We start from the raw sequence: 23,159 nt of genomic DNA on the forward strand, positions 1-23,159 counted from the left end.
ATTTACGTGTTTCTTATGTAGTGTGTGTTTTGTCAGTTTCCTCTAGTATAGGGAAAGCCCCACAGGGACAGGAGTATTTGTTTTGTTTACTGATGTAACAAATACCTAGAATATGCTTGCCATTTATTAGAGGTGATCAACAAAATATTGGTTGAATTAGTGATTAAATGAGACAATGTGGCTAAAGCATTTGAAACAGTGCCTGTTACATAGTAAGTAACAGTTAAATGTTAACCACTGTTAATGTTGATAGTTACTGGTCTTCTCATCTCTGTCCCTGTGTCCATAGCCTCTCCCCTCTGTAGTTATTCTACTGAGAGCATCTCCTCTCTCCCTTCTTAAAACCTGAGACAGCTTTCTTAAAAGGAGGCTTGATGATAGTGTCTGGGCTTGGAAATGGAGAGAAAGATGGTAGTGTAAGACTGGTTGAGGGAGTGATTATGAAGACATGCCTGAGGTAGAGTGGACAAGATGTGGAACAAAAAAAAAAAAAAGGAACAAAAACAAAGCATACAAGAAGTTGGGATTTGGAATTGTATACTTGGAATAGAAACAAGCCTTCAAATATAAGTAACTCAGGTGGTTAAGTGTCTGCCTTCCACGCAGGTCATGATCCCAGAGTCCTGGGATAGAGTCCCGCATCCAGCTCCCTGCTCAACAGGGAGTTTGCTTCTCTGCCCCTCCCGTGGCTCATGCGCTTTCTCTCTCTCTTGCTCACTCTCTTCCTCTCTAAGTAAATAAATAAAATCTTTAAAAATATATATATATGTAACTTAATCATGACCAAGTTAATTCACTATCCATGCCTAAAAATATTTCACTTTTTTTTATGTTGAGATATAATTGGCATATAAAACATATTAGTTTATTAGTATCAGGTATACAGTGTAATGATTCAATATTTGTATTGATTGTGAAGTGATCACCACAGTAAGTATAGTTAATGAATGATTAACATTCATCACCATGCATAGTTAAAATTTTTTTCTTGTGATGAGAATTTTAAGATCTACTCTCTAAGCAACTTGCAAACATACAATACAGTATTATTATCTAAATTCACCATGTTGCACATTTACATGTGTAGTTTTTTTTTTTTTTTTTTTTTTAATCCAAGGGAATAACACCATCTACTCGGGGTTGTTGTGATTGAAGAAAATAACACCGATAACGTGCTTGGCCCAGTCCACACCACTTCATGAGCATTCTGTGGATGTTAATTCCCTCTTAAGACAGTTTCTGTATTGTTATTCTAAATAACTGGATAATCTAAAGTCTTTGGTTTAGTATTCAAAGTTCTTGATATACCTTTCTAGCTTTATTTCTAACTGCTCAACTGTATAACCTTAATACCCAGCCAGACAATTCTGCTTGGCTGTTTGTTTACCCAGAGATCTCACACCTGGTGGTTGCCAGGTCCTGTGTTCTGAGACTGCAGAGGGCATCACAGTCTAGTACTTTTATGTAGGGATTAACTAAGCTAAGGGTTGGGGATAGAAAGGGGAACAAGGCAGAAAGGACTGTCTAGCCATGAGCATAGAGATAAGTTGCTAGCTAGGGATTGCCACTTGTTCTAGTTACTGTGTTCCAGGTTAGTTCTTCAGCTGGGTTAGGAGTGCCCAAAAGTTTTGGCACCATGCTTCATTTCATCCCTTTGTAGTGCCTGGCACTTAGTTGCTTAGCCTGCAGTTAACTGGTCAAAAGCTACTGAGTGAAAGTTTTCTTTAGCCACAATTTATTTTGCCTTACAATCCTTCTGAGTAAATTATTTTTCAGTCCATTTCATTATTATGATAATTTACCTGTTTTACCAGTAATAGTAGTTTATTCAAAGTGAAACCAATTTCACTGAATTTATGGATATGAGCAATAATAGTTCACCATTTCTGTTTTTCATATTCTTAGAAACTTCTTGTAAATTCAGCTGCAGAAAGTCACATTATCTTTGGTCAGTGTGAGCTGCTTCTCTTGTTTTATTTACTTTTCTTAATTCCCATATATCGTTTCCCATATCCCTCCAAGAGTGACTGTTCTTTGTTTAATACATTGTAATGTGTGTATATGTATGTGCCCTTACAAAGTGTATATTGGCCCTTCATGTAAATACGGCATATGTCTCATCCATGCATCTGATCTTTTCTGACCACTGGCTAGCACACTCTGTGGTGTGCATCTGTCTACCATACTTGACATATCTGCTCGCCAGGGTTAGACATTCCACCTCCTGCAGCCACAAAAATGCTATAGTGAGTATCTTCATGTGTGTCTGTTATAGAGCTGTGTGGGAATTTCTTGGGATGTATAGCTAGAAGTGGACTTGCTCTGTCACAGAAAATATAGACAGGGCCAGAAGTTGCCCTTCTGGATGGCTACATCAGTCCACACTCCTGTGAGTAGTGCAGAGTGTCCCTGGTTCCTGGCACCATTTAGCATTATCCAGTTTTAATTTTTTGTAAGCCTGTTACGTGTAATGCAATAGCTCATTGTTAATTTGTATTTCTGTATGATTTTTATTAGCTCCATATATTCCTTGGCTTTTGGAGTGTTCTGTAATTGCTCTTTCTCCTCTGTCCATTTTTCTCTTGGGTTATTGTCTTTTTCTTATTGATTTTTAGGTATTCCTTCATTTTCTAGATGTTACTCTGATATAGGTTTTATTTTATTTTTTAGGGGTTTTTTTTGTTTTTGTTTTTGTTTTTTTTTAGATATTTTATTTGAGAGAGAGAGAGACAGAGCGAGCATGAATAGAGGCAGGGGCAGAGCTAGAGGGAGAAGCAGACTCCCCACTGAGCAGGGAAGCCTGACATGGTGTCCAGTCCCAGGACCCTGAGATCATGACCTGAGCCAAAGGCAGATGCCTAACCCACTGAGCCACGCAGTCACCTTCTGTCATCTTTCTGTAATGCCCTTCATTGAACAAATCCTTAATTTTGGTGTTACCAACATAAACTTTTGCCTTGTTTTTGTGCTTTTGATTTGAAGCTATACTTAAATACCTGGATCACAAGGATATTCTCTTTTATTTCATTTCTTAACCTTTTATCGTTTTACCTTTCATGTGTATATTTTTAATCCCTCTAGACCAAGCATGCCTTTGCATATGGTCTCAGGTAGGGACCTAGTTTTACTTTTCTTCATAGGCTTATGTGTGAACAGGTTTTCCCACTGGTTTATAGGTCCCCTTTCATTGTATCTTATATTCCCACATACTTATATCTTACAGTTTTATATTGTGGTGCATCGGGCTGTTTGTCCATTGTGCCCATACCCCACAGGTTTTCTGTCTTTTTCATGACTGTGGCTTTGTAGTCTATCATGTGAGACCATATAGTATTTGTCTTTGACTTATTTCACTATCTGTATATATATCTTCTCTAATGAACTTTTTATTTTGAAATAATTGTAGACTTAGATTAAAAATTGCCTAAGTAGTACAGAGTTCATGTATGCCTTTCACCCAGCTTCCCCTAATGTTAACACCTACATAACCATGATTCAGTTGTGAAAGCCAGAAAATTGATATTGGTTTGACAGTGTTAATGATGATGATTATAGAATTTATTTGAATTTTTACTAGTTTTTCTTCAGGGTTCTTTTTCTTTTCTAGGATCCAGTCAGAGATCCCACATTACATTTAGTTATTGTGTCTCCTTAGTCTTCTCCAATTTGTAATGGTTCCTCTGTCTTTATCTTTTATGCTCTTGACAGTTTTTTTTTTTAAAGAGAGAGAGTACCTGCACACCAGTGGGGGAAGGGACAGAGGGAGAGGGAGAGAATCCCAAGCAGACTCCCCGCTGAGTGCGGATCCTGCCTTGGGGCTCAGTCTCACGACTCTGAGATCACAACCTGACCTGATATCACCAGTCTGTCACTTAACTGACCGTGCCACCCAGGCACCCCTGCACTTGACAGTTTTGACAAGTACTGGGCAGTTATTTTGTGGAATGTCTCTCAATTTAAGTTTGTCTGATGTTCTTTCACAGGTGGGTTAAGATTACATATTTTTGGCAAGAATGTCCAGAAAAGATGTCAGTCTCTCTTAGTGCAGTGCTGCTAGAGAGTACATAATAGAAATAGGTTTTGTTATGCTTATGCTAACTAACCTTGTTCACTTTTTGTTTCTGAGCCTTTTTTTTTTTTAATCTCTTTTGTCAAGGCTGACCTGGCAATTATTCATCCACGTAAACTTCAGAGTAAGATTAAAATTACACAAAAACTTTAAAAAAATTGATTTGGAAACTACTAACTGGAAATTTTAATTGAGATTGCATTGAACCTGTAGATTAATTTGGATAAAATTTTTAGTATGCCAGGGCATGGAATTTCCATTATTTGAGTATCTTTATGTCTTTTATTAAAAATTTAAAGCTTTCTCCAGAGAGCTTGTATACTCGATTAAGGTAGTTTCTACCTGCTTTATACTTTTTATTGATATGATGGATGGTTATTTTTTGTTAAATGTTGTGGCGGGCTACTACAGGTGTAGGTTGATCTTGTATCTTACCAGACTCTTTCACAAGTTCTAGTGGTATTTCTGATTCTGTTGGTTTGTAGGTCGATCATGTCATCTATAGACAATGACAGTTTTATCTCTTTCCTTCTGATTCTCACATCTTACAACTTTTTTCTTTCCTTAAAGTACTGGCCATGACCTTTAGTATTATGTTAAATAATAGCAGTGATAATAGGCAGCTTTGTCTTGTTTCTAATTTTAAACAAAGGATTCTTAAGTATCTCCACTTAGTGTAGTATTTACTTAAGGTTTTTGGTCCATGATTTTTTTTTTTTTTTAAGATTTTATTTATTGGAGAGAGAGAGGTTGAGAGAACGAGTGGGAAGGGGGCCAGAGGGAGAGACATACCTCTTGCATAGCAGGGATCCTGATGTGAGATTTGATCCTAGGACCATCGGATCATGACCTGAGGTGAAGGCAGACACTTAATCAACTGAGCCACCCAGTCACATTGGTCCATGATTTTTATCAAATTAAGGAAGTTCCATTCTGTTTCTTGTCTGCTAAAAGTTTCTTAAATCACAAATTGTTTACTCTTATCAAGTATTTTTTTCTGTAGTGAATGAAATAATCCCCCCACTGCTTTCAAAATGGAATTTGATTTTATAAGTATCTCTAAAGTACAAAATACTTGGGGGACAGCCCTTTTTTTGTCACACTTTAGCTTTGTAGATTTTTTTTACATTTGAAAAACCTGCCCTGTGTTATGGAGGTAGCTTGTTTTTTAGGGATTAGAAAGGCTGTGTGGGTACATGTCTTATGTTTTACAAAAGGGACCAAGCTCTGTTCAGGAGGAGTTGAAACAGTGTAAAGTTGTTGTTTTAAACTCTCAAACCTGATTTTTCCCCCCAGTTTTATTGAGAAGTAATTGATATAGATCACCATATAAGTTTAAGGCATACAGCAGAATGGTTCAATTTATGCACATTGTGAAATGACTCGCAGTACATTCAGCTAACATCTGTCTTATTTAAATAAAAAAGGGGTGCCTGGGTGGCTTAGTGGGTTAAGCCTCTGCCTTCGGTTCAGGTCATGATCTCAGGGTCCTGGGATCGAGCCCCACTTCAGGCTCTCTGCTCTGCATGGAGCCTGCTTCCCCACTCTCTCTGCCTGCCTCTCTGCCTGCTTGTGATCTCTCTCTCTGTCAAATAAATAAATAAAAATTTTTTAAAAATGCAATAAAAAGAAAGAAGTTAATGAAGGGAAAAAAATTCTCTTTTTAATGAAAATTCTTGGGATTTACACTTTAAATGACTTTCCTATGTATCATACAGCAGTGTTAGCAGTAATAACCAGGTGTACATTACATCCCTTATTTACTGTATAACTGGGGGTTTGTACCTTTTGACCATCTTCCTCCAATTTTCCCTTCCCCTCCCTATAACTTCTGGTAATCTTAAGTATGATCTCTTTTTCTAGTAGCCTTTATTTGTTTTCTTTCTTTTTTTTTTTTAAGATTTTATTTATTTATTTGACAGAGAGAGAGATCACAAGTAGCAGAGAGGCAGGCAGAGAGAGGGGGGAAGCAGGCTCCCCGCTGAGCAGGGAGCCTGACGCAGGGCTTGATCCTAGGACCCTGAGACCACGACCTGAGCCAAAGGCAGGGCTTAACCCACTGAGCCACCCAGGCGCCCCTGTTTTTGTTTTTTGTTTTGTTTTACAGCTTTTGTATTTCACATGTGAGACCGTATAGTATTTGTCTTTGACTTATTTCACTTAGCTTATTGCCTTCAAGATCTATCCATGTTGTTGCAAATGGTAGTATTTCCTTGTTTTTTATGGCTGAATAATACTCTGCTGCATATATATACCACAGCTTCTTTATCTTGTCCAGTGAAGGACACTCAATTTGTTTCCCTGTCTTGACTTTTGTACATAATGCTGCTATATGCAGGAATCTTTTTGAGGTAGTGTTCTTGTTACCTTTAGATATATACCCAGAAGTAGAATTGCTGCATCAAATTATCGATATCGAATTATCGAACCTTTTACTTTTTTGAGAATTGTCCCTACTGTGTTCCATATTGGCTGTACCAATTTACAGTCCCACCAGTGCACAAGGGTTTACTTTTTTTTTTTTTTTTTAGATTTTATTTATTTATTTGACAGAGATCACAAATCACAAGTAGGCAGAGAGGCAGGCAGAGAGAGTTGGCGGCGGGGGGCGGGGGGGGAAACAGGCTCCCCGCTGAGCAGAGAGCCTGATGCGGGGCTCGATCCCAGGACCCTGAGATCATGACCTGAGCCGAAGGCAGAGGCTTAACCCACTGAGCCACCCAGGCGCCCCAGGTAGAGGGAGTCTTAAGCAGACTCTGCACTTGATGTGGGGCTCAGTCTCACGACCCTGAGATCACAACCTGATCCAAAACCCAACTCAGACACTTAACCAACTGCGCCACCCAGGCACCCCAGCATTTGTCTTTTTGATCATAGCCACTTTGACAGGCATGAACTGATATCTTGTTGTGGTTCTAATTTGCATTTTCCTAATGACTAGTGATGTTGAGCATCTTTTCATGTACCTGTTAGCCTTTTGTATATCTTCTTTAGAGAAATCTTCCAAGTCTTTTGCCCATTTTTTAATTGGGTTTTTTGCTATTGAGTTGTATGAGTTCTCCATATGTTTTGGTTATTAACCCCTTAATAGATATTTAGTTCGCAAATGTTTTCCCATTCCATAGGTTGTCTTTTCACTTTATTGATGGTTTCTTTTGCTATGCAGAAGCTCTTTAGTTAGATATAGTCCTGCTTGTTTGTCTTTTATCTTATTGCTTGTGCCTTAGGTGTCATATCCAAAAAATCATTACTGAGACCCATGCCTCAGGAGCTTTCTTCCTATGTTTTCTTCTAGGAGTTTTATGGTTTTAGGTCTTACATTTAAGTTTTTAATCCATTTCAGGTTAATTTTTGTGAGTGTTATAAGATATATGGATCCAGTTTCATTCTTTTACATGAGTACCCAGTTATCTCAGCATCATTTATTGAAGAGATGGTCTTTTCTCCATTGAGTGTTCTTGGCTCCCTTGTCAAACACTAGTTGACTGGATATGCTTGGGTTTATTTCTGGGCTCTCCATTCTGTTCTTTTGATCTCTTTGCTTTTATGCCTTTATTGTACTGTTTATTATCATAATATATCTTTATAGTATAGTTTGAAATCAGGTGTTGTAATACCTCCTGCTTTTTTCTTTCTACACATCTTTGGCTATTTGAGGTCTTTTGTGGTTCCACATAAATTTTAGGAGTGTTTTTTTCTACTTCTGTAAAATGCTATTGGAATCTTGATAGATTGTATTTAATCTACAGATGGCTATTTTTTTTAAAAGATTAAATTTATTTATTTGACAGGCAGAGGTCACAAGTAGGCAGAGAGGCAGGCAGAGAGAGAGGAGGAAGCAGGGTCCCCGCTGAGCAGAGAGCCGGATGCGGGGCTCGATCCCAGGACCCTGAGATCATGACCTGAGCCGAAGGCAGAGCTTAACCCACTGAGCCACCCAGGCGCCCCTACAGATGGCTATTAGTAGTATTGACATTTACCAGTATTAATTCTTCCAACACATGAACACAGGATATTTGTGTTATCTCCAATTTCTTTCTTTGGTGTCTTAGAGTTTTCAGTATGGAAATCTTTCATATCCTTAATTTATTCCTAAGTATTTTATTCTTTCTGATGCTGTCGTAAATGGGATCAATTTCTTTCTTTTCAGAAATCTCATCGTTAGTGGGGTTACCTGAGTGGTTCAGTTGGTTAAGCGGCAGGCTCTTGATTTTGGCTTAGTTCCTGATCTGAGGGTCATTAGATCAAGCCCTACATTGGGCTTCAGGCTCAGCACAGAGTCAGCTTGAGATTCTCTCTCTCCCTCTGCCCCTCCCTTGCTTGTGATTTATAATTAATTAATTAATTAACTTTTTAAAGATCTCATTATTAGGGATGCCTGGGTGTCTCAGTTGATTAAGCATCTGTTTTTGGCTCTGGTCATGATCCTAGGGTCCTGGGATTGAGTCCTGCATCAGGGTCCTTGCTCAGCGGGAATCCTGCGTCTCCCTCTGCCAGCTGCTCCCCCTGCTTGTGCTCTCCCTCTCTGACAAATAAATAAATAAAAATCTTTGAAAATAAAAAATCTTAGTGTTAGTTTATAGAAACACTACTGCTTTTTTAAATTGAATTCTATATCTTGCAGCTTCACTGAATTCATTGATTATATGAATATGGATTATATCCCAACAGTTTTTTGGTTGAGTCTTTAGGGTTTTCTGTATCTGGTGCTTTGCCAGATAGATACAAGGACAAGACTGGAACCATATTTACTACGGTAAAAAAATAAAAGATAGGGTGCCTGGGTGGCTCAGTGGGTTAGGCCGCTGCCTTCGGCTCAGGTCATGATCTCGGGGTCCTGGGATCGAGTCCCGCGTCGGGCTCTCTGCTCAGCGGGGAGCCTGCTTCCCTCTCTCTCTCTGCCTGCCTCTCTGTCTACTTGTGATCTCTCTCTGTCAAATAAATAAAATCTTTAAAAAAAAAAAATAAAAGATAAAAAATCATGTCTTTTTTTTTTTTCTTCAAGATTTTGTTTTTAAAGTAATCTCTCCACCGAGTGTGGGGCTTGAATTTACAATTTACTCCCGAAATTAAGAGTCATGTGCTCTTTGGGACGCCTGGGTGGCTCAGTTGGTTAAGCAGCTGCCTTCGACTCAGGTCATGATCCAAGTGTCCTGGGATCGAGTCCCACATCGGGCTCCTCGCTTGGCGGGAAGCCTTCTTCTCCCTCTGTGTCTGCCTGTGCTCGCCTGCGCTGTCTCTCTCTCCCTCTCTCTCTCTCTGACAAAGATATAAAATCTTAAAAAAAAAAAAAAGAGTCATGTGCTCTACCAATTTAGCCCTCCAGGCACCCCTATAAAATCATATCTTTTGCAAATAGAGACTATTTTACTTCTTTTCCAATTCTGATACCTTTTATTTTTTCTCTTGCCTAATTGTTCCCATTAGGACTTCTGGTACTGTGTTGAATAGGAGTTTTGAGAGTGGGTACCCTTGTCTTGTCCTGATCTTAAAGGAAAAGCTTTTTATTCTTTCACCATTTATTATAATGTTAGCTGTAGTTCTCACATATATATAGCCTTTTTATGTCAAGATAATGTTCTTTCATTGCCTAATTTGTTAAGAGTTTTCACCATAAATGGATGTTGACTTTTAAGTCCGGGATTTTGTTGGATGCCTTTTCTGTGTCTATCAAGATGATCTTGCGATTATTTTCTTTTACTGTTAATGTGGTATATCACATTGATTGATATGTCAAATTATCCTTACATCCCAGGGATAAATCCCTCTTGATCATGGTAAATGGTCCTTTCATTTTGCTGCTGAATTCAGTGTGCTAGTATTGAGAATGGAGAATTTTTGCATCCTATTCATCAGGGATATTGGCCTCTTGTTTTTTGTTGTTGTTGTTGTGTTTTTTTTTGTTTGTTTGTTTGTTTTTTTAGTAGTGTCCTTTTCTGCTTAAACCTGATTTAAGTCGGCTTCTCAAGTTTCAGGTTTATGGTTTCCCAGATAGACACAAGGACAAGCCTGGTATTTATTATGGTAAATTAAAAATAAAATTTGGTGGGTACCTTAGGTAAATTTTCATTTGTATCTTTTGGTTGTGTGATTTATATTTGATGACTCTTAATATGGACTTTTTTTTAAGAGAAAAACTAATATCGTGCTCGCTTCGGCAGCACATATACTAAAAAAAAAAAGAGAAAAACTAATATGTATAACATAAAATGGAATGCGTTCCCCATTCATTTTTTCTTATTGCTTCTTACATTAGCAATGATAGAGCCCTATAACAGTAATACTTCGGCTGAAAGTAAAAAACCCTAACATAATGGCTTAACCAAATAGGGGTTTGCTTTTCTCACAAAAGACATCTAGGGAGCTTCTAGCTTTGATTCAGTAGTACAATGATATTGGAGTACAATTGGTGGAGTTTTTTTTTTTTTTTTTTCCTTTTAAGATTTTATTTGACAGAGAGAGAAACAGTGAGAGAGGGAACACAAGCAGGGAGAGCGGGAGAGGGAGAAGCAGGCCTCCCTCGGATCAGGGACCCCATGCGGGGCTCGATCCCAGGACCCCGGGATCATGAGAAGGCAGACGCTTAACAACTGAGCCACCCAGGCACTCCTGGAGTTGGTGGTTTTTTAAAAAAATTTTTGTCTTTTCTTTCATGTTTGAGACCTTATGGCCGCAGGATAACTTCTACACCTTCAGTTATGGTTGTATTTTGAAGGCACAAGAAAGGAGGAAGGGACTGTACTAGTTTATCTGTTCCCCTTTATGAGAAACAAAAGATTTTCCCAGAACCACGCCCCTCCCATGGCCTTCATGGCCAGAACCAAGCCATATGGTACATCTAACTGCAGAGAAGTTTGAGAAAATAAGTATTTAATTGGCCTTGTAGCCTTGCCAAACACATCCAGGTTCTCTTGGTAATGAAGAAGGGAGAATTTAATATTGAGTAGGTAGCTATATTGTTTGCTCCATTCTCTAATATATCACCTGGAAAATTAAATGTTTTGCATTAGAGTTTTTAGTTTGAAAATGGACACTTTATGAATTTGTTAATAATTTCCTGTCCTTGGCTTGCTTCTGATTATTTTCAGTAGCAGTGTCCGTAATTTCATTTTCATGGTGGCTAAAGTGGTGTAAGCTCAAATCCACGGGAGAGAGGTTTCAGGACTCTCTTAATTTAACAGCTTTGAGTACCAGTTACATGCTTAGTGCTGCCACACAATGTTGTAATAAGAATAATGAAGAATTCTATAACTTTTTTTTTTTTTTTGGTCCTCGAGGTGTTTACTGGCTGGCTCCTTAGGGAGAAGGGAAAAAAAAAAGCCTATGCATGAACTAATTGGCTAATAGTACAAGAATTTAGAATTATTTGTTAAAATGATTAGTATCCACACTGAGTGCTATAAGATTAGAAACTTTTTTTTCTTTAGGGTCACTGATAAAAGCATGGGAAGAATAAAATGAAGGCCAAGTAGAAGCACTACTCACTGTTACAGGGCCATATCAAACTAATGTAAGAAGCAATAAGAAAATGAATGGGGAATGCATTCCATTTTATGTTGTACCTGTTATTTAAAAATGTGTCCATGTATAAGAGCCATCAAATTTAAATAATTATGTAACTGGAAGACACAAATGAGAATATACCTTAGACACACATACACCCCCAGAAATTATCTTTAATTTTTTTAACATAATAAATATGATTCCAAGTTTGCCTTTCTACCTACCTGAAAGCACCAACCTGAAATTTGAGAAGCCTGCTTAAGAAATCAGTTTTAACTGAAAAAGGACACTACTAGAAGACCATAGGCCAATATCCCTGATGAATACATTGCTTCTGTTTTGAGAGAATTTTTTTTTTAAGTTAAACACATTAGAATTTTTTTTGTCAAGATTTCTTTTTTTTTTTAAAAGATTATTTATTTATTTATTTGACAGAGAGAGAGAGAGAGCACACGCAGGCAGAGAGGCAGGCAGAGAGAGAGGAGGAAGCAGGCTCCCCGCCGAGCAGAGAGCCCGATGCGGGGCTCGATCCCAGGACCCCAAGATCATGACCTGAGCCGAGGCAGCGGCTTAACCCACTGAGCCACCCAGGCGCCCCTCAAGATTTCATTTTTAAGGGGTATCTGGGTAGCTCAGTTGGTTTAGTGTCTGCCTTCAGCTCAGGTCATGATGCCGGAGTCCAGGATGGAGCCCTACTTCAGGCTCATGCTACCCCTCTACCTTTGCCCGTGCTTCTGCTCTGTCACTCTCTCTTGCTCTCTGTCTCAAATAATAAAATCTTTTTTTTTTCCCAAGATTTTACTTATTTAATTATTTGTCAGAGAGCACGCACACAAGCAGGCAGAGTGGCAGTCAAAGGTGGAGGGAGAAGCAGGCTCCGTGCCGAGCAAGGAGCCCGATGAGGGACTTGATCCCAGGACCCTGGGATCGTGACCTGAGCCGAAGGCAGCAGCTTTACCGACTGAGCCACCCAGGCGTCCCTCAAATAATAAAATCCTTTTTTAAAAAATTTTGGGGCGCCTGGGTGGCTCAGTTAGTGAAGTGTCTGCCTTCAACTCAGGTCATGATCTCAGGGTCCTGGGATTGAGCCCCACATTGGGCTCCCTGCTCAGCAGAGAGCCTCCTTCTCTCTCTCCCTCTGCTGTTGCCCCCTTTTGTGTTCTCTCTCTCAAATGAATAAACAAAATCTAAAAAAAAAAAAAAAAAAGATTTTATTTTAAAGTAATTTGTACGCCCAACATGGCACTCTAACTCACAACCCTGAGATCAAGAGTCCCATGCTGGGCGCCTGGGTGGCTCAGTGGGTTAAAGCCTCTGCCTTCGTCTCAGGTCGTGATCCAGGGTCCTGGGATCGAGCCTCACATCGGGCTCTCTGCTCAGCAGGAAGCCTGCTTCCTCCTCTCTCTCTGCCTGCTTCTCTGCCTTCTTGTGATCTCTGTCTGTCAAATGAATAAATAAAATCTTAAAAAAAAAAAAAAGAGTCCTGTGCTTTACCAACTGAACCAGCCAGGCACCATTAGATTTTTTTAATTTAAGGACTTTATGTTAAGGAAACATCAAACTAAATATACTAAGTTTAACTCTCTTGTAATTTAACAAGCATCCTATATTTCAATCTGTTGTCTGAGTGTATAGGCTAATGGGGGAAATAGAAATTTCTTTTTGGTTTGTGTTATGATTGTTTATTTGCATGAGTATATTAGTTTAGTATAAATGAGTATATTAGTTTAGGTTAAGTTATACTGTGATAACATACACAATCCAAATTCTAGTGGATTAACGCAGTAAAAACCTTTGTTTACACAGTTTACCAGAGGGCTCATTGGTTCCATGAAGATTGAGCTCCCTGCCCAGGCCAGTTTGGGCCTGTGGCCTTCCTTCTGCCTTTGGGCAATGCTCAGGATTCAGGAGAGCAGAAAATGGTTGGAGTCAAGCACCAGCAGTTAAGTGCTTCTGCATGGGAATGCCATGTCACTTTCACTTACATCTCTTTGGCTACACTTAGGCAGATGGCTGTGCCAACTCAAGTGAGGGAAGCTGGTGTGAGTTCCTTTGTGAAGTCAATGGACTCCTCCACAAACCCAGAAGCTAAAGAGTCAATATGGTGGATAATAGTATTGTCTACAACAAAGTAGCATAATATAGATAGATACAAAGTACCTCCTGAGCCCAAAGGAAAAGAAAAGAAAATCTGATGGGTTGCAGGAAGAGTCATGGAAAGCTTCATAAAGACAGTAACAAATGATCCAAAGATAAAGGAATGAGTAGGGTTTTCTTAGGTTTGAAGAGAAGAAAGGGCACTCAAACTGAGGGACCAGGACCATGCTGCAGAATAGTGGGTGCTGTAGCCTGAAAGGAGGAACGGATTAGGTCACAGAGGACGTGGGATTCTTTTCCCATTCATTCAGAAACAATGTATTGCACAGCTGCTCTGTGCCAGATGCTGCTCCCAAGTTCTGGGAGTATTTGATAATGAACAAAACAGACAAAAATCCTTGTCCTCCTGAAGGTACATCTAGTGGGTGCTAAAGAGGTACTCTTTTATCATAAGTAGGTTGGGAAGTAAGAGTAAGCAAAGGTATAAACTTTGGATGTCTGTGCATTTTAAGATTCTTTTAATACTCCTATTTTACGTGCAATAGAAGACAGTTGATTTGCGTGTGTTAATATTTTGTCCATTTAACTGTGCCTCATTCTAGAAAATAATGCATGAAAAGCTGGATTTATAAAACATTTAAATTAGAAAATAATTTTTACATTACAAAAGCTTTTTAACCCAAATTTTGGATAGTAGTATCATTTTTTTTTTAATTTATTTATTCATGAGGGACAGAGAGGCAGAGGTAGAGGGAGAAGAGGCTCCCCTCGGAGCAGGGAAACTGATGTGGGACTTGATCCCGTGGGATCATGACCTGAGCCAAAGGTAGATGCTCAACCAACTGAGCCATCCAGGCACCCAGATAATAGTATAATTTTAATGACTGTATTTTCATTGTGTAAATAGTAAAACCACTTGACACGTAGCTCATGGGAACAGGTTTTTTGTTTTATGCATTGCTGTGTTTCCAGTACCCAAAACAGAGCCTGGCACATACATACATAAAATCTGGGGTGCCTGGGTAACTCAGTTAAGCAGCTGCCTTTGGTTCAGGTTGTGATTCCTGGGACTGAACCTTGAGTTGGGCTCCCTGCTTAGTGGGGAGTCTGCTTCTCCCTCTGCCCTCCCCCTACTCATGTGCCTTGCACGCGCATGTGCTCTCTCTCAAATAAAGTCCTTTTTTTTTAAGTTTAAAAAATTTAAAAAATAAAATCTACCGTATCATCACTCAGTAAATATTTGAATGAATGAATGAATGAATAGAAGAAAAGTTATATTTGGAAGATAGAAAAGAGAAATTTCCCATAACCTAAGCATCTGAACACTAGAGTGATAGTATTGTATTATATGTTATAGCCATTCTAATATTTATTAAGTCCCTGCTCTGTGCCAACTGCTGTTCTAAGATCTAAGGAATAATAAGTTACTGTACCCGTTTTCTTGAAACTTAAATCTAGTTTGGAAATAAATGATAACAAACATGATCACCAAATTTTTTTTTAAGACTTAATTTATTTGAGAGAGAGAGGGAGAGTGCATGTATGCGTTTGTAGGCTTGCAGGGTTGGGAATAGAGGGAGAGAAACTTTAAGCAGACTCCCTGCTGAGCTCAGAGTGTGACCGGGGCTATATCCCACAGCCCATGAGATTATGAGCTGAGCTGAAACCAAGAGAGTGATGCTTAACGAGCTGAACCACCCAGGTACCTCACCAGAATTCTTTTAAAACTATACTCCAGAGGTGCCTGGGTGGCTCAGTCATTGAGCATCTATCTGCCTTCAGCTTAGGTCATGATCTCAGGGTCCTGGGATTGAGCTCCACATCGGGCTCCCTGCTCAGTGGGAAGCCTGCTTCTCCCTCTCTCACTCCCCCTGCTTGTGTTCCCTCTCTCACTGTGTCTCTCTGTCAAATAAATAAATAAAATCTTTTCAAATAAATAAATAAAACCATACTCCATTTGATATACAAAATTGCATTACAGCAGCACTTTTTTTTTTTTTTAAGATTTTATTCATTTATTTTACAGACAGAGATCACAAGTAGGCAGACAGGCAGAGAGAGAAGGGGAAGCAGGCTCCCCGCTGAGCAGAGAGCCCGATGTGGGGCGATGTGGGGCTCGATCCTAGGACCCTGGGATCATGACCTGAGCCGACGGCAGAGGCTTAACCCACGGAGCCCCCGGCACCCCAGCAGCACGTTTTGTTTAGGAGTGTACCTGTTTTGTGTGAAGCTCTGCTCTTATAACTTAGTTGCTGTTTTAGTTTTATTTCTTTGATAAACAGATCCTCATTTATAAATAGGCTATTTCTCCAAAGTTCTTATTTGGAAATTAGAATCCTTTTTGTTATAGGAACAGGATTACAAATGACTTACATTTGTAGCTGGTTTATAAAAGCCTATTTTACTTAAAATAATACATTTACAATAAAAACAAAAAAATTGTGTGCATGCAGTATTATATGATAAAACAGAAGCGAACCTATCCTAAAACCTGGTACATGAGGGAGAAATATTTAATTAGAGGATATGAGGAGGTAGATAGAGTTTAACAGGGAAATTCTGAAAAACATCTTTGAAGACTTCAGAAGCTAGTTGCACAAATGCTTAAGCTTTCACTTTAGAACACTTGTTTTTCCTTTTTCCTTGATATGTGTGTTACAATGTAGTTTCTTATGTTTGTCAGCTAGATTCAGGCTTGTTTTGATCTAGTAGTGAGAGAACCAGGAGAAAGAAGGGACATTTTCCTGGATAAAAAGAAAAGAGAAAAGAATGAAGATTTCCTGTGTACGTATGAGTGCTGGGAGAGAAAGCAGTGCCCTAGAGGCAGGCAGTGGGCCACAGCATCCTTTGTGTGGGGCAAAAGGAAGCACGAAGCAGCTGGATGTTTATACATGCAGGATTGTACACACGGGGTGTTTGTAATTCTAGTTCCTTTTTATGTAATATGGTTAGAGGTATGTATGCGGTATGTACGCTTTGTTCTACTTTTATGGGGCACATTGAGTATTCATTTAACATTTATCAAGGACCACATAGTCTAGCTGGGTTTTTTTTTAAGTTCTTATTTTATTTTATTTGTTTTAAAAAATTTTATTTATTTATTTGACAGAGATCACCAGTAGGCAGAGAGGCAGACAGAGGGGGGGTGGGAACAGGCTCCCCGCCAAGCACAGAGCCTGACGCAGGGCTCCATCCCAGGACCCCGGGATCGTGACCCAAGCTGAAGACAGAGGCTCTAACCCACTGAGCTACCCAGGCACCCCTAAAGTTTTAATTTTAATTCCAGTTAGTGTATGGTGTTTTATTCGTTAAAGGTGTATGATAGAGTGGCTCAACAATTCCCTACATGACCCGGTGTTTATTGAACCAAGCGTGCTCCCTAATCCCCATCACCTCTTTCCCCCATTCTCTCACCCACCTCCCCCCAGTAACCATCAGTTCTCTATAGTTAAGAGTCTGTTCTTTGGTTTGTCTCACTCTCTCTCTCTTCCCCCCACCCTTTACACATCTGTTTTGTTCCTTAAATTCCACATATAAGTGAAATCATATGGTATCTGTCTTTGACTGACTGACTTTGCTTTGCATTTATGCCCTCTAGAGCCATCGATGTCATTGCAAATAGCAAGATTTCATTCTTTTTTATGGGTGAATAGTATTTCATCGTGTGTGTATGTGTGTCTCCTTTTTTTTTTTTTTAAGGTTTATTTGAGAGCAGTGGGGGGTGGGGCAGAGGAAGAGGGAGAATTGACTCCCCGTGAGCAGGGAGCCTGACATGGGGCTCAATCCCAGGACTCTGAGATCATGACCCAAGCTCAACGGACTGAGCTGCCCAGGTACCCCTGTATCTCCTTTATCCATTCATCAGTCAGTGGACATCGGGCTGTTTCCACATTTGGCTATTGTAAATAATGCTGCTATATAATAGGGATGCATGTACCCCTTTGAAGTAGTGTTTTTGTTTTTTGAGTGTAAATACCCAGTAGTGTGATTGCTGGGTCCTAGGGTAGCTCTGTTTTTAACTTTTTGAGGAACGTCCGTACTGTTCTCCAGAGTGGCTGCACCAGTGTGCATTCCCGCCAGCAGTGCACGAGGGTTCGCCTTTCTCCATGTCCTCACCAACACCTGTTGTTTCTTGTGTTGTTGATTTTAGCTTTCTGACAGGTGTGAGGTGATACTACATTGTAGTTTTAATTTGAATTTCACTGACGATGAGTCATAATGAGCTGCTTTTTATGTGTCTGTTGGCCATCTGTATGTCTTTGGAGAAATGTCTGTTCATTTCTTCGCATTTTTTAAAAACTGGATTATTTGGGTTTTGGGTGTTGAATTTGATAAGTTCTTTATATATTTTGAATACTACTCTTTAACAAATACATCATTTGCAGATATCTTTTACCATTCCGTAGGTTGCCTTTTAGTTCTATTGATTGTTTCCTTTGCTCTGCAGAAGTTTTATATTTTAATGTAGTCCCAGTTATTTATTTTTGCATTTGTTTCCCTTGCCTCAGGGGACCTGTCCAGAAAAAAGTTGCTACAGCCTCTGTCAGAGAAGTTAATTGCCTGTGCTGTCTAATCTGGCTGCTGCTTGAAACACATTATTTTGAATTACTGTTGGCAGCATAGTGTAGAAAGAAATTGGGAATACAGATTCTTTTTGAATCTTTCACTAAATAGTGATGTGGCCCTGAATAAATCACAAAAATCTCCCCCTCTGGTGAGGGATCATATGTACAGGTGCACTTAATAGCTGATGGACAGGTTACATTCTTTCTGACTGTAATGCAGTCTTGTTACTCCTATTTTATGTTGCAGCCACATACAGAAAATCTCATTTCCTTCTGAACACCCACTTCAACCCTTGATATTTTTCTTCTCAGCATTTGCTTGTTTTCTTCATAGATTTAGATCATGTTGGGCAAATTCCTTTAAAGTGCTAGATGCATTAAGCTTAAAAATAAAGCAGTGATGTTTTGTTTCTTCAACTAGGGGCTCTTAAAATTTGGCAAGTACCATGTGTTCTCTCATTTCCTTATTTTTGTGTATGTTATATTGTAGCACACGTCACATGGAGATGGGCGGCCAGAAGTTACCTCTCGCACTGGACGCTCTGGAGCTCGGTGTAGAAACTCTATAGCTTCCTGTGCTGATGAACAACCTCACATCGGAAACTACAGACTGTTGAAAACCATCGGCAAGGGGAATTTTGCAAAAGTGAAATTGGCAAGACACATCCTTACAGGCAGAGAGGTAAATATTAAGCCTAATTTCTCTTATGACACCAACTCTATTTAGTTCCATATGAGAGAAAGAGGAAGATAACGTATATATTTGAGTTAATTTCTAAGCTAATTAAATATTGTTTTTAAGAAGAAGAAACTTACTGATTATCTGGGAGTTCTTTTGCTTTCTCATTTATTTAAATGAAGTAAGTATTACATCAAGTATTTGAGCTTTTGCCTTAAAAAATGGGTAGTGTCTTGTTCTTTTTCAGTGTAAACCTCTGCCACCAGAGTAAAAATTGCTCTGAACTTCATGTATAAGCTCATAGTACTTGCAAATCAATAGTGTTGTCTGTTCTTATAGATTTTATCATAAAGAAGTTTCTCATTTCCCCAAATAAACTTTTCTCAAAGCTTATGTTTGATTGGTTGTTGTGTAGGAAGGCATATGCTTTCCCAACTTTTGTGGTGATTGGCTTTCTGTTCAGCTCCATTCTGTATTTATCAAAAATGCATTGTTTAAAGCTGCTAAATTGCCTCCCTCCTGTTCTACATGTACAGTACAGGACCTGTTTTGCTTCTGTGACTTCTTTCATTTAGATCTTTATGCCTGCTCTTCCCTCTGCTTGAAATACACTTCACCCTTTTGTGTGGGATCACTTCTGGGAAGGAGTTGTTGACACACTCCCTTTTCCCAGGCATGGGACTCAGGTCACTCCTGATACTCCCCCTAATACAGCATGCTTTCTATTATACTGGAACTGCTTATTTCCCAGTCTTTCCCTTCCAGGTTTTAGGGCATACGGCCATACTTAACACACTGTTTGGCACATAGTAGGTGCTTAATAAATGCATGTTGAATGATTGTAATGGTACTTTTGTTTTATTTTTTTTTAAATATTTTATTTATTTATTGGATAGAGATCACAAGCAGGCAGAGAGGCAGGCAGAGGGGGTGGGGGGAAGCAGGCTCCCCGCTGAGCAGAGAGCCCGATGTGGGACTCGATCCCAGGAACCCGAGATCATGACCTGAGCGGAAGGCAGAGGCCGAACCCACTGAGCCACCCAGGTACCCATAATAGTACTTTTGAAGGAACCTAATTTTTAAAAAATATTTTATTTATTTATTTATTTGTCAGAGAGAGAGAGAGAGAGAGAGAGCTCAAGCAGGGGGGAGTGGCAGGCAGAGCAGGCAGAACAGGCAGAGGGAGAAGCTGACTTCCTGCTGAGCAAGGAACCCAGTGTGGGACTCCATCCCATGAGCCCGGGATCGTGACCTGAGCCAAAGGTAGACACTTAACGGAGCCACCCAGGTGCTCCAGAAAGAAGCTTTTTGAAGACATGTTTTCCCTGTACGAGAGCCTCCTGTAGGTGTGCTGAGACAGTGTTACAGATGTGTCGTGGTAGTGATGCTTGCAGCCCACCATGCCTGGGGCTACTGGAGCAGGACCCTGGGCCAGCCATTCTGTCAGTAAGCAGCCTGTTGGCTGCAGTGTGCCTGATGGGTATTCTCATTTTCTTTGTGTGCTGGGAGCTGAAGAAGGTTGGGAACCACAGGTCTGCACTAACTGGAGTTACAGACTTTAAAAGTTAGCCACTTCATGCTTCAGATCACCTTTAATGACAAATCCCTGGTTAGTACTTGTTGAGGTACCTGGGTTGCTTTAGAGTCAGGAGAAGCATGAGCGGGTGGGGCTTTCCTTGCTGTCCTTGATCAAAACTTTCCGAAATAAGGCAAAAACCTCTTGAGTTTAGTCCCCACCAATTCTAGGTGGTTACTCGGCCAGTTTCCTTACATGGGCAGCTGGTAGGTTGGAAGAGGAATGGGACAGACAGACCCTCTACCCTTCTCCTTAGCTGTAGTTTGGCCCACTGTGTTTGTATCTAGTAGGTTCTCTCTCCAGAAATCTGGAATCTGACTAGCAGAGTGGCTTAATTTAAAATTTTTCTGTTCTTTTTTCCCCTAAACTTTTAATTAAGCCATTTTACTCTGCTTTTTTGTTTTTTCCCTATTGTAGATATTAAGCAGAATCATGGAAAATGTAAACATTATATTTCTGTATTATAGAAATTTATTATGTACGAAGTACAAGTTCCTTGAGATTTCTCTCCTCAAAAAGAAATCAGCAGTTTCAGCAGTTTGGTGTATATTCCCACAGTTTTTTATACAGACATCAACTTTTTGTTTATTTTAACAAAGGGACTTATGGATAGAACAGTCATTTTCTTAGCAATGTACTTGACCATGTCTGAATCTTAGTGTGCATAGATCTGACACATTGTATTTCCAGTGTGTGCTGGTGCCATGGTTTATCCCCTGTCAGTGGGCATTGAGGGGTTTCTGATTTTTTCCTGCTGTAAACATCTGCAGTGAACACTCCTTAACATAACTGTCTACTCTTGTTAAGAGTGTTTCTGTAGGATAAACTCCAAGAAGTGGGTGTCTTGGGTCAAAAAGGATGATTATTTGACATTGTAATGGGTACTGCTAAATTGCTTTTGAGAAAATATCAGAGTACTTTATTATTCTACCATACTGAATGAAAGTATCCATTCTTCTATACCCTTACTAATACTATGTAGATAATTCTTATCTGATGGACAAAAAATTGTATTTTTTTAAAACTTACTTCCTTTTGATAACTAGATTGATGATATTTTCATGTATTTTTGTCATTCATATTTGCTTCTTAAAATAAGTTTCCCGTTTGTATCCTTTATCCATTTTCTTTTCTCTTTCAAATCTTAGTGATTGGGATGCCTGCGTGGCTCAGTCAGTTAAGTGTTTGACTCTTGGTTTCAGCTCAGGTCATGATCTCATGGTTATGGGATTGAGCTCCCTCTCGGGCTCTGTGCTCAGCTGGAAGTCTCCTTCAGATTCTCCCTCCCTCTTCCTCCCTCTCTCTCAAATAAGTAAATAAAAGTCTTTAAAAAATAAATAAATCTTAGTGATTTAAACCCATTATGTGTTTCATGCATCAGTCTGATCTGTCTGGGTTTCATGACTTGGTGAGAAAGGTTTACTTTGTCCCAAGATCTAAAACATGGTTATCTTCTTCAAACACTCCTATGGCTCATGTTTAAATGTTTCATTCATTTGGTATATATTTTGGGGGATTAGTATGAAGTGTAGGGATCAAACTTTTTTTTTTCCCATGTGGATTACCACTTGTCCTGGGATCATCTGTCTTTTTCCCCAAGTGAAGATACCTGCTTTTTCACATACCAAATTCCCATATATGTCTTTTTGTTTCTCTGATCTGTTTGTTTAGTCTTGTACCCATATGGTGGTAATTTTATTACTGCAGCTTTGAATTGTACATTTGTATGTTTTAGGTAGGTTAAATGCTCTGCAAATTATTCTTATTTTTTTAAAAACTTCATACCTGTTCTTGCCATTTATTTTATTTTTTTTTTTAAAGATTTTATTTATTTGACAGACAGAGATCACAAGCAGTCAGAGAGGCAGGCAGAGAGAGAGGAGGAAGCAGGCTCCCTGCTGAGCAGAGAGCCCGATGCGGGGCTCGATCCCAGGACCCTGAGATCATGACCTGAGCCGAAGGCAGCGGCTTAACCCACTGAGCCACCCAGGTGCCCCTGTTCTTGCCATTTAGTGTGTTAGATTTATCTTAGAGTCAAGGTACTATGTCCCAAAAATAGTCTTACTGGAAATTCGGTAAGATTAATTTCGATCGGAATTAACTGAATTTATAAACTGATCTGGGGGAAATTCATTATTTTAATGATACCAAGTCCTATATAGGAATGTGAAATATGTCTCAATTTTGTTTTGGGGGTTTGTAATTTTCTTCCTCTAGGCTCTGGATCATTCATTCTTCAAGGGGGTTACAAATAAATTCTACAGAGTAGGTAAATGGTTTACATAATTCTTAAGTTCATTCCAAGGTATTTTAAAATTTTTGTTGTTGCCGTGAATGGCATTTTTGCCTTAGTTGTTATGAATAATTATGGGAAGGCTGTAACATGTGTAAAACATCTTGTATCAGAGCACCCTTTATACTCACCCTCATTTTAGACATCAAAATCAATGGGGCGCCTGGGTGGCTCAGTGGGTTAAGCTGCTGTCTTTGGCTCGGGTCATGATCTCAGGGTCCTGGGATCGGGCCCCGCATTGGGCTCTCTGCTCAGCGGGGAGCCTGCTTCCTCCTCTCTCTCTGCCTGCCTCTCTGCCTGCTTGTGATCTCTCTCTGTCAGATAAATAAATAAAATCTTTAAAAAAAAAATCAAGCAATTTGTGTTATTTTTAAAGT

At 39.4% G+C, this 23,159-nt stretch overlaps 1 protein-coding gene across 7 annotated transcripts in view; it reads left to right on the forward strand.

The window, feature by feature from the left end:
- Positions 1 to 23,159, forward strand: part of MARK3 (microtubule affinity regulating kinase 3) — a 126,153-nt gene that overhangs the window by 12,906 nt on the left and 90,088 nt on the right. For 6 of the 7 annotated variants that reach the window (XM_047738361.1, XM_047738358.1, XM_047738360.1 and 3 more), the window contains exon 2: positions 18,725 to 18,916. In XM_047738361.1, coding sequence (XP_047594317.1) covers positions 18,725 to 18,916 — 192 coding nt within the window. Of the gene's footprint in view, positions 1 to 18,724; positions 18,917 to 23,159 lie in introns of those variants that run through there. The other variant, XM_047738364.1, reaches the window with a different exon arrangement.

Source organism: Lutra lutra, chromosome 7 (genome assembly GCF_902655055.1).
Source record: "Lutra lutra chromosome 7, mLutLut1.2, whole genome shotgun sequence".
In the NCBI taxonomy this organism is placed as follows: domain Eukaryota; kingdom Metazoa; phylum Chordata; class Mammalia; order Carnivora; family Mustelidae; genus Lutra; species Lutra lutra.